We start from the raw sequence: 15307 nt of genomic DNA, 5'->3' as shown, positions 1-15307 counted from the left end.
ATATATATATATATATATATATATATATATATATATATATATATATATATATATATATATATATATGTGTGTATGTGTGTGTGTGTGTGTGTGTGTGTGTGTGTGTGTAGAGTCAAACAATTTTAAACTCAATCATTTGAAAAGGTTTATAATACTACATTTGCCCACAATGTATGGACTACCATAAATGTTTTCTTGTTACTATCAGCACTAAAAAGATGCTGACACTTTTTGTTGATGTGTACCATAAGGCTCGACTCTCCGATGCTCAAAACTTCCACTAGGGCCTGACACAATATGACTTGGCAACATTCCTTTCGCTGTGACCTTGGTATGCTCAGTCATGCATTGCAAATCATGGGAGCAATGTATTATCTATGCTTCAAAACATTCTAGAGAACGGAGGGGTGCTTATTGCCACAAAGCAAGTGTGAAATCACTAAACATGTCACAACTGGGTCTGCAGAGGTCCGATCAAATAGAAGCAGCTCATGGCAGAGGGGGCCAAATAGGATGTTGGACAGGCTAGCCATGACTAATGTCAATCAAAATCTCACAATGTGTCCTTTTGAGTCAGACCACAGCTGGACATTCCAGCTACTCACCCCCTAAATAACCAACTAGGACTCTGTAGTAGTTTAAAAAAAAATTGTGCATTCATCAAAAGCTATGGTAAAGCTACGTTTCAAGAGGTTCCTTTGAGGCGAGCCCCCGTCTTCAAAAGACATGCTACCAAATGTGGGTCTAACAATCAATCACTGTGTGACTCAATAACCTTTGTTTTGTCAAATAGATTCCTCTTTAATTGGCAAGGGTGAAATGCCACATTCTTTCACATTTCCCTCTCACTAGTATGACATCTCACGGCTACAAGCGAGCCTGTCGTTTCAATCCACATTTCAAAGTATTTGTCCAAATATAAGGGGGGTCATGCAAAATGGGTCCACTTAACCTTTAACACTTGGGCAGGGTCACTGCAATGGGTGGCCCAATACACCCTTGATATGCCCCTCCTCATACTTCCTGTGGTCAGTGGCCCTGGTCCACCTCTGTCGACAGACCACCGGCAGTCCACTCTACGGATTAGCAGATTACATGCAGCTGGTAAAAGGCAGGGGAACTTTGCCTTCCCAGACTTCTATTTTCATACCGAGGCATTCCCTGTTGATTCACCTTTGAAGCTCTTTTTCCCATGACTGCATGCACAAAGACCTGGTGTTTAAAAAAGAGCCCTAGGCTAGACACACAGCACCTTCCACCTAGGTGGGGGGCTTTTATGTTCCCACTCCGCAGGCTACTGCCTTTGTCAGGCTTGTTAGCCGTTAGCTCAGGAAACCAAAAGCCAATCAATGAATGAAGGCTGAAGACAGAAAATACCTGACATTAAGTTTGACTAATAGAGAGGACCAAATGATATAACCACATATTCCAAACTTTAGAAATAAAAATAACACCCAATAAGACATTGACAATCACCCTAAAATCCAAGGGTGAACTGGTAAAATGTTCCAACATCTCTTTCTAGTCAACAAACATGTCTACCCATGGATATTTCTCTCTTTAATCATTCGCATATAAATGAGATTCCCGGTGAGGAATGAAGAATTTGTTTTTCCCCCTCTTTCATTTCTCTTTGGAGCTGTCTGTCACAGTGAGGAAAGACAGGCAACCTTTCTCTCTAGACCCCCCCCCCCCCATCACCACCACCATCACCGCCTACTGTTGATGCAAAGCTCTGAAGGCTGGCATTTCAACTATGCTTTCTTTAAGAGAAACTGCAAATCCCCCCACCGTGCAACCTCTAGTTGGCAGCAGAACTGGTCAGGCATTAGCCTGAAGAGACTTCAGTTGCTCCCCACGCTGTGTAATGTAGGCAAAGAAACATCAGCAGGCCAGGGAGTTGGGAGATCTGTCCAACAAGCGCAAAGACGGGCCCATTTAGTACACCTGTCAAGGGGCAGAACTGGGATTTGAGGGGGCTGAGGTTGGGGGACAAACATTGAGAACAAGAGGACACTGTTCAGCTTTACTAGCATCCTAATCCTGAGAGAATGGTCTTTGTGTTCTTGAGACCTTGCAAAGAGACCTTCAAAACACAATTATTCTCATAACTGTCAAGGCATTTAATTGACTCAAATGCAATAAATACAACAACTTTTTCTAATTCCAAGTATCTCTGAGCTTTGGATAACATCAAGGGTTTGAGGGAGATACATTGTTTTTAATGCATGCAACTGCAACTATGCAGATTATAAAAAGGTACTGAGACAAATATACCTAGCATTTCAAGAACATGTTCAGATGGAAGATGTTTTTTACCATGGTTACAATTGGCAGCTTGAGTAGGCATAGGCCTTGCATGGGAGTGGAGCTATTCAGGGCTGTGGAGGCAACGCTCATCTACACCCTACCAAAGATACAACATTTTAATTAACATTTTAATGCCAATAGGCCTCCTGCATTGATGGGCCCCATTATCAAATATGCTGATTTAGAGACTCCTGATTTCTGTCTGACAACAGGTGAGAAGTATCTGTTCTACAAAGCCATTATCAGTTTCAAAAAGCAAACTGAAAAGAGAGATACGGGTATTTTTGCTCTTGTGCCGTATGCTTTGGAAAGTTCAATCCCACCTCAATAGCTCCACTTTCCTCCTTTGCCCTTTCTACAAACCAATGAGACCTAATTTGAGTCCCACAAGACAGGCCATGCTTCACGCTCAGTCTGTTTACCTCCACATCAAACAGAGACTCACTTCATTTCACTGAGCACAGCATCTGAGAGCCTAAACACGGAGAGTGTTGCAGACAAAGACAACAGCTGGTTATCATACTCTCTCCCATCAGCGGCATCGGCCTTTAACAAGTTATGAGCTGTGCCCAGCATGGGGCTGACCCAGTCACATGCGAGCATGCCCTAAAGTTGGCTCTGGCAGAAAAACAAGGCCAATTATGCTGAATACAGCTCTTGCTACACCGGGAATTACAACAATAAGTGATGTAGACATGAAATTGACAAGAGCTTGTGAAGAACATTTAAAGTAATGACTGGTGAACAATGAGGCCAGCATACATGCACTGTGCTATGAGTAGCCACAATCAGTGCTTTAGATAAGACAACTGGTCGAGTGGGTTTTTCTAGGTGACAAGAACAGCATTGTAAAAGACATTACTTACCTTGATGCCGTAATTGTTCACATTTGCTTTTAAATAAAAAGCACAAAATGTTGTTGGCCAGTTGTTGAGTAAAAAACAAAAGCAAAAGCAATTTTGAATTATTTTGTTTTATTTAAAATTCAAATGATTTGGTTGAATTTATTTTAATTTGAAAACCTAATCTACTTGTCTTGTTGCAAAAATTCCCCTTGGCATGTTTTCAGAACAAGCTTTTAACCACAAAAAACATATATATTCAGTTTTATGAGTTACTGATAATAAATGGATATTAATAACAAACATGCCCAAAAATTAACTGATGATAATTTCATACATTTCGCAGACCTGCTAGTGGATAAATCTAAATCAAATGACTGTGTTAGTGGATGAATAATTTGCACCAAAAAGTGCAGGATTTCAATTGAGTGCTGCTTTGCCTAATTCTATATTATTTTAATCCAATGCAGGGATAGAGGCCACAGATTCAGGGGGTACTTAAGCTTATACAGAGGATAAATTTGCTATCTTTGTTGCAAAGCTTTAATCCAAGAAGGACAAAGGGAGGTCCCCTGATCACAAAAAGAGGGGGGTTAAATCTGGTATCTTTCTTCTGAGGAATACATGTAAGAAAACAATGTGATATTTTTATGGTTTGCCAAGTTCCCTGTTAAATGCATGCAAATACAAGACACTGCAGTCTTCAGTATACTTTACGGTTGGACAAAAAAAAACTGTGTATTCAAGAAGCCTTCAGTACAGTGTGTCTCAAGTCCAGCCCTTCTTTGGAGCCCGCAATCTTAAAGCTTCTCATGTGTAGTGTGGGAATCCTGGAGTTCTATCTTAGTGTGTGGCAAACATCGACAGCCTCCTAGAACAAAGCTTCCCCAGCAAAAACAGTGCCTATAACCATAAATCTTAGCAGGGGGAAGGAAGGAGAGACACACACAGAGAGGGAGCTCCCTTGGGTTCCAACATGAAAACAACTTACAAATCTTCAAGTGCACTTAGGCTATTAAACTCGACAAGTCGGCATCGTTTTGCCACCTGTACACAGCCTGCCATCACTGCACACATTGTGGCTTTCTAAAAGACGGATTTTCAGCTGATGGTGCTCGGTACAATATATCAGTTCATGTTTTGTTTCCTCGGGCAGAGGATATAAAAGGACCTACCATATGTCACAATACTCTGCCCTTTAATCCTGGAGGGTAGCAATCCAAAGATCTAACCCTTGCATGTCCACTAATGCTAAAACAATGCCTGTGCTATTAAACAAGGATCAGCGTAAACAATTAAGGTAATGTAATAAATCCTGTGAGGCAGATTAGTTGGTAAGATAACTACACAGTATTAAATCAAGATCTTTGGAAAATGTAATTTAGGGACCAGGCTCCCAAACCATTGATGTAACCTGATCTACAAGAGACAACTTTAAAGTAAGGAAGGTTAGTTGTCTGGTGCTCGGGATAATTTACAGTGGCTTTAAATATGGGCACATTAAAAAGAACCATAAAAGGAACTTTTTGGAGGCAAGAAGAAGCTTGCAATGCTTTACAGTGGATCCCAGACCCAGTGGGACAGACTGTCTAAACAGAGCACAGTTACAGCTATTAAGGAAGTCTGGAATGGTTAGTGAAAAGCCCAAGTAGGGCTAATTTTAGGCTGGTATTTCACAAGGGGTGATTTAGAATACAAATCACTAAAATAGCATTTAGGCTTTCTCTGAGGACCCAGACCAAAATCACTTTCCCACAAAGCTTTACCATCATACTCAACAGACTTTCACAAAGAGAAAGAAAGCAATTATTCTCCCACATCTTTACAGCATATTTCAACTAAAGGCACAACAACAAAGCCAAAAGGCAACGTGGTAAAGTGAAGTGTAGCATCACTGCAACAACTTTACCAGTTTGCTTTTCCAAAAGAAAAATTGTCTCTCTAAAAACATGTTTGGCTCCCTGCCATAAAATTGTGATTCACTGAGTGGTCAAGTGTATTACAGTGTATCATTGTGCATTACACAACACCTGTGGAACATTTTTAGTAGGCACCTGTTAATCATTAAAAACCCACCACACGTTCACTGTGAGGAGAGATCCTCCACATATGACTCAAAGCACAACATAGAACTGACTGAAGGAGCTGGGGGCATGTGAGTCATACATTAACAATGACAAATTAAAACTGTGACTAATGCTGATGGAGTTGTAGTAAAACTTTGCTTTTACACACGTTGAACACACAGGAATCCTTCCTAGAAAGACTGACTGAAATTGCGCAATATTTGAGAGTGGGTCAGGTTTCACTGGCAGAATGAACTACAGGGTAAGGGTATGTACAGGAGGGCACAGAATTAGGGTGGACCCATTTGCAGCAACCAGGCTAGTGTTGTTTGAAATTCATGTGCTGCTTTGCTATGGGTTAGGGTCATTAAAAGCAAAAAAAAAAAAAAAAAACACTCAAATAATGATGAGTGACGACATGATTTTAAACTAATTATGGCACACATTGTCAGCTGTGAATGAAGATTTGGCTTCATTTTAAGATTTTAAGGTGTAGCTTTATAGTGGTGACAACATATCAGTGCAACAACAATCAACACACAAGAGAAAAACAGTCTGTCTGGCAAGTGCAAATTAACAAGGTGCTGATACATCAACACGTAGGCAGCTCCAGGTCTACTGAAAAGGAAATAGCAACCCAACAAGACTCCCATACATCTGTCGTCCTTAAACATAAGATCGACCTCCTGTAGCTACAGAGGAGAGATCCAGATGCTACAGATTTAGATAATTGCTCACTGTAAACATGAAGTGTAGCATTCAATTTAAAAAGCTTTCCTGTAACACCCTGTTCCGCTCAGCTTCACACAGTGAATTGCTTGCTGGTGCAGTTTTCATTCTTAAGCAGCTGACACACAAAATTGGCAGATGATTCTGCTTGGCAGAGCCGGAGCATGAAACACTGATGACACACCTGTCCTAGTCAGAAAGGCAGCCACAGTAATACACCAAAATAGATGATGAAAAGCACAACTATCTACCGCAGAGTTTGCTGAATAAAGACAGGCTGGGGCCAAATGTTTGTTACGTTAATCTTATGATGGCGAGTTCCAGAGGCCCTACTCACCGTCCAACACAAAAGCCAGGGGGACCACCTCCACGGCTCATCTGGTCTCCAAACGTCCTCAGTGACCCCAGTTGAGACCAACCTTCAAGAAATAATCCCCTCCAATTACTTACATCTCCTTCACAAGTGGCTACTGGACGAGGTCACGACCTTAAGAAAGAATGTCAATATCTGTGGAGATGCTGTGACAGGTCCTCAACACGGGCCTGACAACAACGAAGACACGCAGCCAGTTTCTTCTGAGGCACTAGTAAAAACCAAAATGCAGTCATGCGTCATGAATGTGACCACAGCTGAAGAGCCCCCACGTAATAATTACCATTTAAGGTTGATGTGCATCACTAGAAAAATAAACTTTTTTTTATAAATAAAACTTTTTTAAAAAGGAATTGGCCCAAGAAATCCCCCGGGGACCAATCCCACAGGCCACAGCTATTCTTGACTTGGGAAAGTATAGTTTCTCTAAAAGCTGCCAGTTAGCAGCAGCATGCTAGTCCGGAGATGCCTCCTGGGAACAATGGGTGTCAGACTCACATCGTTGATTGTGAATGTAGGCCATGTTGAGAGGGGCACAGAGCTTTAAACTGAATATTGCCCCTGACTATGGGAAAAAAAGACGAGGCTGTCCTGTGGCTTCAGTGAGTGGCTAGGGTAATGAGAGGTCTGAACTATTGTGAACCAGCACTGCAGAGACAATATGGCCATAAATTAGAAGGGGGGGGGGGGGTGTTAAATCCCATCCAATCACAGCACAAGTCAGTGCCTCCCAACAATCTGTTAGCATGATCTGCTAAAGTCCTAGAGTGCTAAACCTCAATAAAGATACATTGAAGATAAATTACTGACAACAGGTACAAACCACCCAGGTATGACCAACAAGATAAAAGCTGATTTCACACACGTGTTAGCCGTATCATATTTGAATGAGCAGTGGAAATAACAAGTCAGAAAAACAGTCACAAGACTTTTCCTGGTGTTTGAAAGTACTTTGAGACACAATGGTCTCTTTGCTGCTTTTTATCTGTTTTCCACATCGTATTTAGCCTAGTTTCCCAAATCTGCCCTTTCCTGTATTTAGCCAAAATAAGCCATCTAACGGGAATACTCTGCTTTACAATCACGTGTTGGCATCTCAGTGACTGTATTTGCATATCTGAGCCTGTGCTTACTGGACCTGTAAATTATGTGATGTGCAGCAGAGTGGGCTGACAGTCACTGAATAATTTTCTTTCTGATTTTGTTTTTTTAAGTCCATTTAAAGTATGACGTTTCTTCTATATAAAGATTATAAACCAGTATCTTATTGACAAATGACAACGGCAAAACATTTCGCATTACAGAAATGTAACTTCGTTACATAGCAAAAACCTGTATGTTTTATTTAACAGGCCATTAAAGAGACCAAAATCACTTCTGAATTTGTTTGATCCCACAATGAAAATGTGGAACTACACAAAAGCTTCTAAGTGTATGTCTTATTTAAATCATGCCTTCTTCTCCTCCATGAAGTTTCAGATATCAATCTCATGCACATGATGATTCCCTGCTTTGATCCATGGCATGTTGACAGGTCACTGAAAAGTCTCTCAAGCTTAAAAAGGTGCCTGGCGCGAGTCCTGCTCTCTATATTGCCGCCCTGTCCAGCCGGGTCAAGCACCTTTACCGACCTCTCCAGACACAAAAAAAAAAAAAAAGCCTGGAATTCCTTGGGTGGGTGGGTGTCATGTCACAGTGCTAATGGGGAGGGAAAGGGTACCATCACCACCACCACATGGCCGACCACATGCACCTTCAGCTCATCTTATTTAGACCGTCCTTACCAGCTCTGGGTGATTAATAAATATGGATGTGATCCAAAAGCCAACGCCAAACATACCAAGTCAGGAATGTAATAAACACCCATACACATATTCACAGTTACACAGCCCTGTCTCTACACACCCCTATGGTTTGGAAATTATCCATTTCACCACTGACGAAGTAAAGCCTATTAATTAGTGGCTTAGTGAGGGTTTTATTCTGTCTACGAAGCCTGGGCGTCAAACTTTCCTGCTGGAATGCTGCTGCTGCTGCTGCTGCTGCTGCGTATTTTTTGAAGATTTAGAGGAGAAAGCAGTAAGACGGAGATGAATGCTTCCTTTTGACCAGATTATTTCTGCAAAATGCTCCATTTGTATTCGTTTGTCAAATGTGTCATCAATTCTTCATTAATAGATGGTTAAAGAGACCAGTGAATTCACATTGTTTTGTACTTTACAAAAGGAAACACGGAGTTCAGGAACCCAACTAGAGATAGAGAGATAAGGCTGGTTGACTGACCGTGCAGCCAAGGCTATAGCTGGACAAAACAGGTACATATCTCTGGGACTGTGTACATTGTGGTGAAAGCAACAGTGTGTGCACAAGAGTTGACTGGCAGCTACATTCCGTTACAAATCCCTTCAACCGTGCTTATACTATTCCACGTTTTTTCTACTTTACATAGTTTGGATTTTAAGTAAGTACACATCTTGTTTATGAGCCAAGAGCAAATTATAAAGCAGGGAGGGCAGAGTTTAACCACACTGATGTAACATCTCATCACAAGAAGCAGGGAGACAAGATGACATTGCTAATACGTGGAGGCACTCACGTGTAATTCATTGAAAAGCCCACATCCACAGTGGGCAGTTGTTGTGTCAACAGATCATTGACAGGTTACCTCCAAAAGCAGCAGATATAACTTAAGTTTCTATTTGAATATTTTAGTGTGAATATGTGATAGGATTTATCAAGTCAAGTGTGAGACCTCAGCACCTCAAAAAAATATATTGTTTTGTAAGAAGACTGTGTTTTCATCATCAGCAGAAAAAGCAACCGACGCAGCAGAAAAGTTACAAAAACAACTGTGTGTATTTTTGCCACAGTTTCTCTTAATGCAAATGTTGACTCTTTCCATACATACCTTTGGAGTTGAAAACTTCTTTGAGTTGTAGAAGCACATCAGCAAACTTGCGGACATCACTGACCAGCTGCATAATGTAGTTTGGGTCTGAGGCGGGGATATCCGGGCTGTCCAAGCTCACCGAGCCACTCTTGGAGACCCGTGCAGGACCTGCTGAACCCAAGCTGGAGCTAGACAGGCGGGAGATGCCAAGAGAGAGTTTGGTTCCACCACCGCCACCTGACCCTCCACCAGTACTCTGGCGCAGCATGGCAGCCAACATGTCTTATTGGTCTAGCGGCCCTTGGGCCTGGCAAATGTTATCCCACTGTTCAGCTCCGTTCTCAGACCCAGCACTGCATCACAACAGGGATGGAGGAGGCTGCTAGGGAGAGAGAAAAGCCTTAATTCTAAGAAGAAACAACTGCAATAACATGACATTACTGATTGTTTCACAAGTATGACAGTGTTTTCAACAGGTGAGATTGAGACAATAATAACTGCGTTTATCAGAAGAAAATATGGTCTGTAATTGGACAGCTCCTGAACAGTGCTGAAGTGTAAGCACAGCCCTGTTATTAAAGTGTATGAGATCATTTAATCAAGTAGCCGTTGCAGTCTTAAATAAGTCTAAGTAGTGATACAGAACACAACCAAAAACCATAATTAGCTGCTACACATGTGATAACATCTCACACATCATCAGTTACCTTTCTATAATAACCTATGCCATGTGTCTGATGTTACAACTGATGTAAATGCACTATGATGAAATGGTATTTGAATTTAAGGCAGCATTCACTGACAAAATCAAGTGTCCACAGAGGTAGACGGAAAAGAAAAAAGATAAGAATACAACTGTTCATTGATTTCTCATCTACTACCTTCTGACCGTATCGCCCCGTGTACAGGTTATTAAATACCTACACCCCCCCTCCTCAATAAGAATCCCATAGTGGGATGACCTCTTACTTATCCTGAATAAAATAAGATGAGTTTAATCTACTTTAACGCCGTCGGATCATGAAGGTCGTTTATTTAGTTCGGCTTTCATAAAATCTACTAAGCAACACCCTTTTTCTTAAAATCTCGATTTACGGTGACTAATTTGCTCCTGGACTGCGGCCACCATTAGCGTTTTGTTCGGGAGAGTAACTCGAAGAAAAGTTTGAATTTTATGGAAATCAGACAACCTACGTTTACTGGATATATGCCGAATTACATGGTTTAAGTGTGGTTTGAGGAAGGAAGGTACCAAGAACAGGTATTAGCAGCAGCACAGTAGTAATCTAAATGTGAACGGAATTCGCACGTGAAATTCATTGTAAAAAAAAAAAAAAAAAAAAAAAAAAAAAAAGGACGAAGACCACTCTCTTTAAATGTTAGGTCAAACTATTTTTGAGCACGAGTTTGCCGGTGGCTAACGTTACCCAAACAAAGGTGAAAACTTATCAGATAAAACTACACACCTGCCGCTGGGTCCTGAAACATCGCAGCCGAAGGAAATCCTTAAACGGAGAAGTGACGGAAAGACAAATTAATCCACAGAAACACGCAGCGCGGCGCTTTTCTCACACAGCTGTATCCCAAACCCAGCTCCGCTCCTCTGTGTTCAATCGCCTCCTCTCTCCATGTGATGTTGGCTGTAGCTTGTGATTAGTGTGTGTGCGTGCGCGCGTGTGTGTGTACGTGTGCGTATGTGTGTGGAGTCCTCCCTTAACAACAGGTGTCTGGATTTTTAAACTTGCAAGTTTGCCACAATAAAACGACGAACTTCCTGTTATTCCTTTCAAAATACATTTCCTGGGTAAGCAATCACGACAACCTGATATGTCAAACTGTTGGTATAACTTTGAAAGACTTAAAATAAAATAAAATGCTAACACATAAATAGTAGAATTTCCCTAATTTTCTCAAAAATTAGGATACAATGTGTGTCCTCACACCATGCTTCATATCCTAAATTAAAATGGACGATTTATAAACGAGGCCAGATAAAGTAGCCTACAAGCTTATATGTTTAGATTTTAACCCCTGATCCTTAGACATACAACTAGTACTAATGTAAAACCTTTCATGAACCACCTGGATGAAAAGTGCATTTTCGAGTGACACGTGTTAAACTTTTATTCTGAACTCAAAATCTCTCTACTTCCGGCAATATTCTGATGGACTTGAGCCTTTAACCAACCTTAACTGATGCAGAGGTTCATTGCGTTTGCCTGGGTTGTAAATCTCTGCAGTTTATATAAAGGCCTTCTTGACTGTGTTGTTGACACATTCAGTGTGATCTGCACTTTGTTTTTCTTGGAGCAGGAAACCTTTGGACGTGGAGACGTCCCTCTGAGAAAGATACACCACTGTCTGTCCTTCTAAAGAATAAAGAGGAGTGGTTTATCTGGGAACTGCACCGATATGACCTGATGCTTTCAGACTTATGTTATCATCAAAACTCAAAACACCGATATGTTTCCAAAGATGAGTAACAGTGTAAAGTAAGCATGGCGGAAATTTGATTTTTTTTTTTTTTTTTAAATCCATGATGTCATTTTTTACTGACACCAAGAAGTTGTTAGCCATTTAGATCTATGTCAGGAAAACTCTCACTCCTAGCAGGAATAGACATGGAGTGATGGAGGCAGCTTTTTACCTTTAGAGTGGATTGTAATTGAATATTCATATATCTGTAACTGATTTTCCACAGGGGCTAATGATCAGGAAAGCTACATCCAAGTGTAAACCAGTGCTCCACCCTTTAAAATCAAGAGACTGGACTGGAAGTGTCTCAAACAGGAGTCTTTTTACAATAGAGCCAGTGTTTATGTCATGGTGTAAAAGTTTAATTTACATCTGCACTGTCTGCCTAATACAACACAAAATACTGACTTTTTATCTATGACCAAACCTTTTATTTTGGAAGGTGAAAATAACTGGTAAGGTAAAGAAGACCCTATAGGTACTTTATCCTCTGAGGCTTCTCCAGTGCTGGAGAGTTTTTATATATAGTCTATGGCTGGAGACCTCAAGTAACACAGTGCACACTATTGGCATCTGCTGGTAAAATTAATGTTGTGCAGCCTAATAAATCAGTTGTCGGTCCAGGTCAAATGCATGGTTGTACTTGGGATACATGGCAGAGAAATTGCCTGTTTAACCAGAGTGAATTTGAATGATATTTTACTGCCATTGTTCTTTCTTGGAAAATGTTAGAAAACAAAATGTTCCACATTTATGGTATCAGACAGTTCATAAAAACACATTACTTGCAAGCACATGTGTAATCACAAAAAAATACAACAACCAAAGCATGAATGACATGTTTATCAATGAAAAATGAAAAATAATAAGTAATATAAGTGATAAATGAGAAGTTGATTGGTTGATGATTTTAAATATAAAGGCAGGAGGAAAAAAACCCTTTTGATTGTCTTGAAAAAGCTTTTGATACATCCCTCTGTCGTGCTGTCATCTGTTACAAGGACATCTAATAATCGAAAGATGTGTTGTTAGTTCTAAACACAAGAACCAGCAAAAAAATATTTTCCCTATAATTCCATCCATAAGTAACACAATGACAGAATTTATAGCTATTTTGGTCATGCATTTCAAACACTTTCTGTGGGTCCTTGATGAGAAAAAGTTTGAGAACCACTGCCTTAGAGATATAGCTTTCTCTCCCTCCAGGCTTACACAAATAGCACATGGCTGGGTAATAACAGTTTCTTCAGCAAGGGTGGATTCAACACCATCTTCGGCAGTCTCTGGTGAGGAACTCTGCTGCCTGATCTGTGGCTCGTTCACCACAGGGCTTAGTGTCTTCATGCTCAAGCAGGTGTCAACACTGGAAGACAATCAAGTCTGTGAATCTGTGATGCTCACAGACAGCTGCACACATGGACACATTGCACATGAAGACACAACTTACCCGCCATCACTGAGCTGGTCTGCAGAGACAAATGAGCACCCACATGCTCAATGTCATCCAAAGAGCTGAGTGTAGATTCTAGTGTCTTCACTCTGATACCCTGTGGCAGCGGCAAACTCCTCCGAAGACTACAAAGACGAAGCATTGACATTAGCATAGATAGAATGATTGATAGAGTGACAGACAAACAGACAGACAGACACATCAGATACTGCAGATGTGGTGGAGTGATGGCACCTTAAGTCTCCAGAGATTCTTATATAGTTGCTCAGAGTCTATGTGGAAGAATTGTGTGCTTTCTGATCCATGGTTAAGCAGATAATCTGCTGGTTGACCTTGCATCTCAACAATGAATTTCATCTGGGCAACACAAAAAACAACATGTCACATTTTAAAAGAGACATTTTTAAACAATTCTTTCACTTGGTCTAAGAACACTATCGGTTAAGGATAAATTCCAGTGTCAAGAGACCTTTTGCAGTCTGCAAGGGGGCTGCAGCCAACAGTCCACAATCATAATGTTTTCTGGCTTTACATCAGCATATATAATGCCAACTGACTCCAGATGAGTTACTGCGGTGGTTAACTGAACACTGTCACAGCCTGGCTCTTACAGCCATGACAAAGAGGGAAACTCACCATTTTAAAGGTCAACATTAACAGAAATCAATGAAAATATATTTTTAACAAATAATCACAAATCATGGGGTGTGAATGTCAGTAAGATCAGTGTGAAGTGCATGATGTGCGAGTGGTAAGCATGGATGTGTGTAAGTGTTGTAGAGTGCGTAAAATAAACAAACAGAAACTAAAAGAAAATGAGGCTGTCACATCACCACCAGGGATTCCTACAAAGAGAAGGAGAGAGAGAGAGTGAGTGAGTGACAGGACCTTGATTTTAGAGGCACAACACAGGGCCCAGGTGCCACCAGAAAGCGCCGATGACCATGCTGCAAAACAAATCGGACACTGCCGCACAAACAGCAAGGCTCGCCACAACACACACAAATACATATTCTCATTAGAAAGCAGAATTAGAAATTTCAGCACAGCAAACATGAATTAAAAACTAGGACCTCACCTGCATATTTTAACTGCCACTCATTTTTTGGTTCGAGTGTCCTCACATTTGTAGCCAAAGCCACCGTCACCAAGGAAAGTTTGGATCCTGTGTCTGGACTCAAGGAGGGAGCCTGTGAATATCTGGAAGTCATCTTTGGGAGAGACAGGGAGCAGAAAGGAGGATTTCAAAAGAACATTAATTCACATCTTCCCGCAGGAGTCAGTCAACAATAACCCATAAAACCAAGGAAGGCACCAAGGTTTTTTTTTGCTTGTTTCCAATTTTGTTGTGTTCTTGAATGCATCCCTGCACATGTTAAAGGCCTTGAGAATAAAAGTTGGCAGTTTGAGATGTGAGCTGTGTCTCTAATAGTCTGCCCTCCACAAGTTTGTAAATGGTGGTAGATAAAATATGATAATTTAGTCCAATGCAATGCAACAAATAGCAACAGCCTCAAAATAACCTCACAGTTCATTCAGCTCCTTTCCTGTTTCAACATAAACTGATTATAATAGGCTTCACGAAGACAAAAGTTACACCAGGGGCCAAGGGCAGTAGCTTGTAAATCATAGACTGAATCTGCTTATTTTATCCTCTATCCTTTTGCTGACATGATAACTTATGATAAATAAACACTAATTCAGCACAATAACTCAACTTGCCTGAAATGTCACTTGCCAGTGACATCCTTCATGCTAATTGACAGCTGACGTTGAATTGTTGAAAATGAAATATGTTGACAAAGTTTCTCTCTGAGATGCTTCAGAAGTGATTTGTAGACTAAAATATTAAGTACTAATGTAAGTGAGACTAGGTGGCTCCGGTGTGAAAGCCATCGCCACAGTGTGCTGATCAGACACAGAGGAGGCAGGAGTGGGTGGGTTTGTGTTTGGTCTACAGGAAGCAAACATATGCAAGAGCCGCAGAGAACAATAATCTTACCCATAATATCAACATAACACTGTTGTGTATAATGTACTGTATCTGACCATAAAATAAAATGACAAATTAAAGGTAAGTAATAAGCTATGTATTGTTAAAGCAATGACTAGATAGATAGATAGATACTTACTTATCTCTATAGAGGAAATTCAGGATGTTTTAGTTTGATG

At 40.7% G+C, this 15307-nt stretch overlaps 1 protein-coding gene across 3 annotated transcripts in view; it reads right to left on the bottom strand.

Moving 5' to 3' along the window:
• arhgap29a (Rho GTPase activating protein 29a) overlaps positions 1–10862 on the bottom strand; it is a 34563-nt gene extending 23701 nt beyond the window's left edge. The window contains exons 1-2 of one of the 3 annotated variants that reach the window (XM_056364551.1): positions 10677–10862; positions 9229–9592 (exon numbers count right to left, since the gene is read on the bottom strand). In XM_056364551.1, coding sequence (XP_056220526.1) covers positions 9229–9490 — 262 coding nt within the window. In that variant the 5' untranslated portion in view covers positions 9491–9592; positions 10677–10862. Of the gene's footprint in view, positions 1–6284; positions 6508–9228; positions 9593–10676 lie in introns of those variants that run through there. The other 2 variants (XM_056364552.1, XM_056364553.1) reach the window with 2 other exon arrangements.
• Between the last annotated feature and the right edge of the window lie 4445 nt (positions 10863–15307).

Source organism: Seriola aureovittata, chromosome 20 (genome assembly GCF_021018895.1).
Source record: "Seriola aureovittata isolate HTS-2021-v1 ecotype China chromosome 20, ASM2101889v1, whole genome shotgun sequence".
Lineage (NCBI taxonomy): Eukaryota > Metazoa > Chordata > Actinopteri > Carangiformes > Carangidae > Seriola > Seriola aureovittata.
Note: the sequence above shows the minus strand (reverse complement) of the source record. Positions and strands in the feature narration are given on the sequence as shown.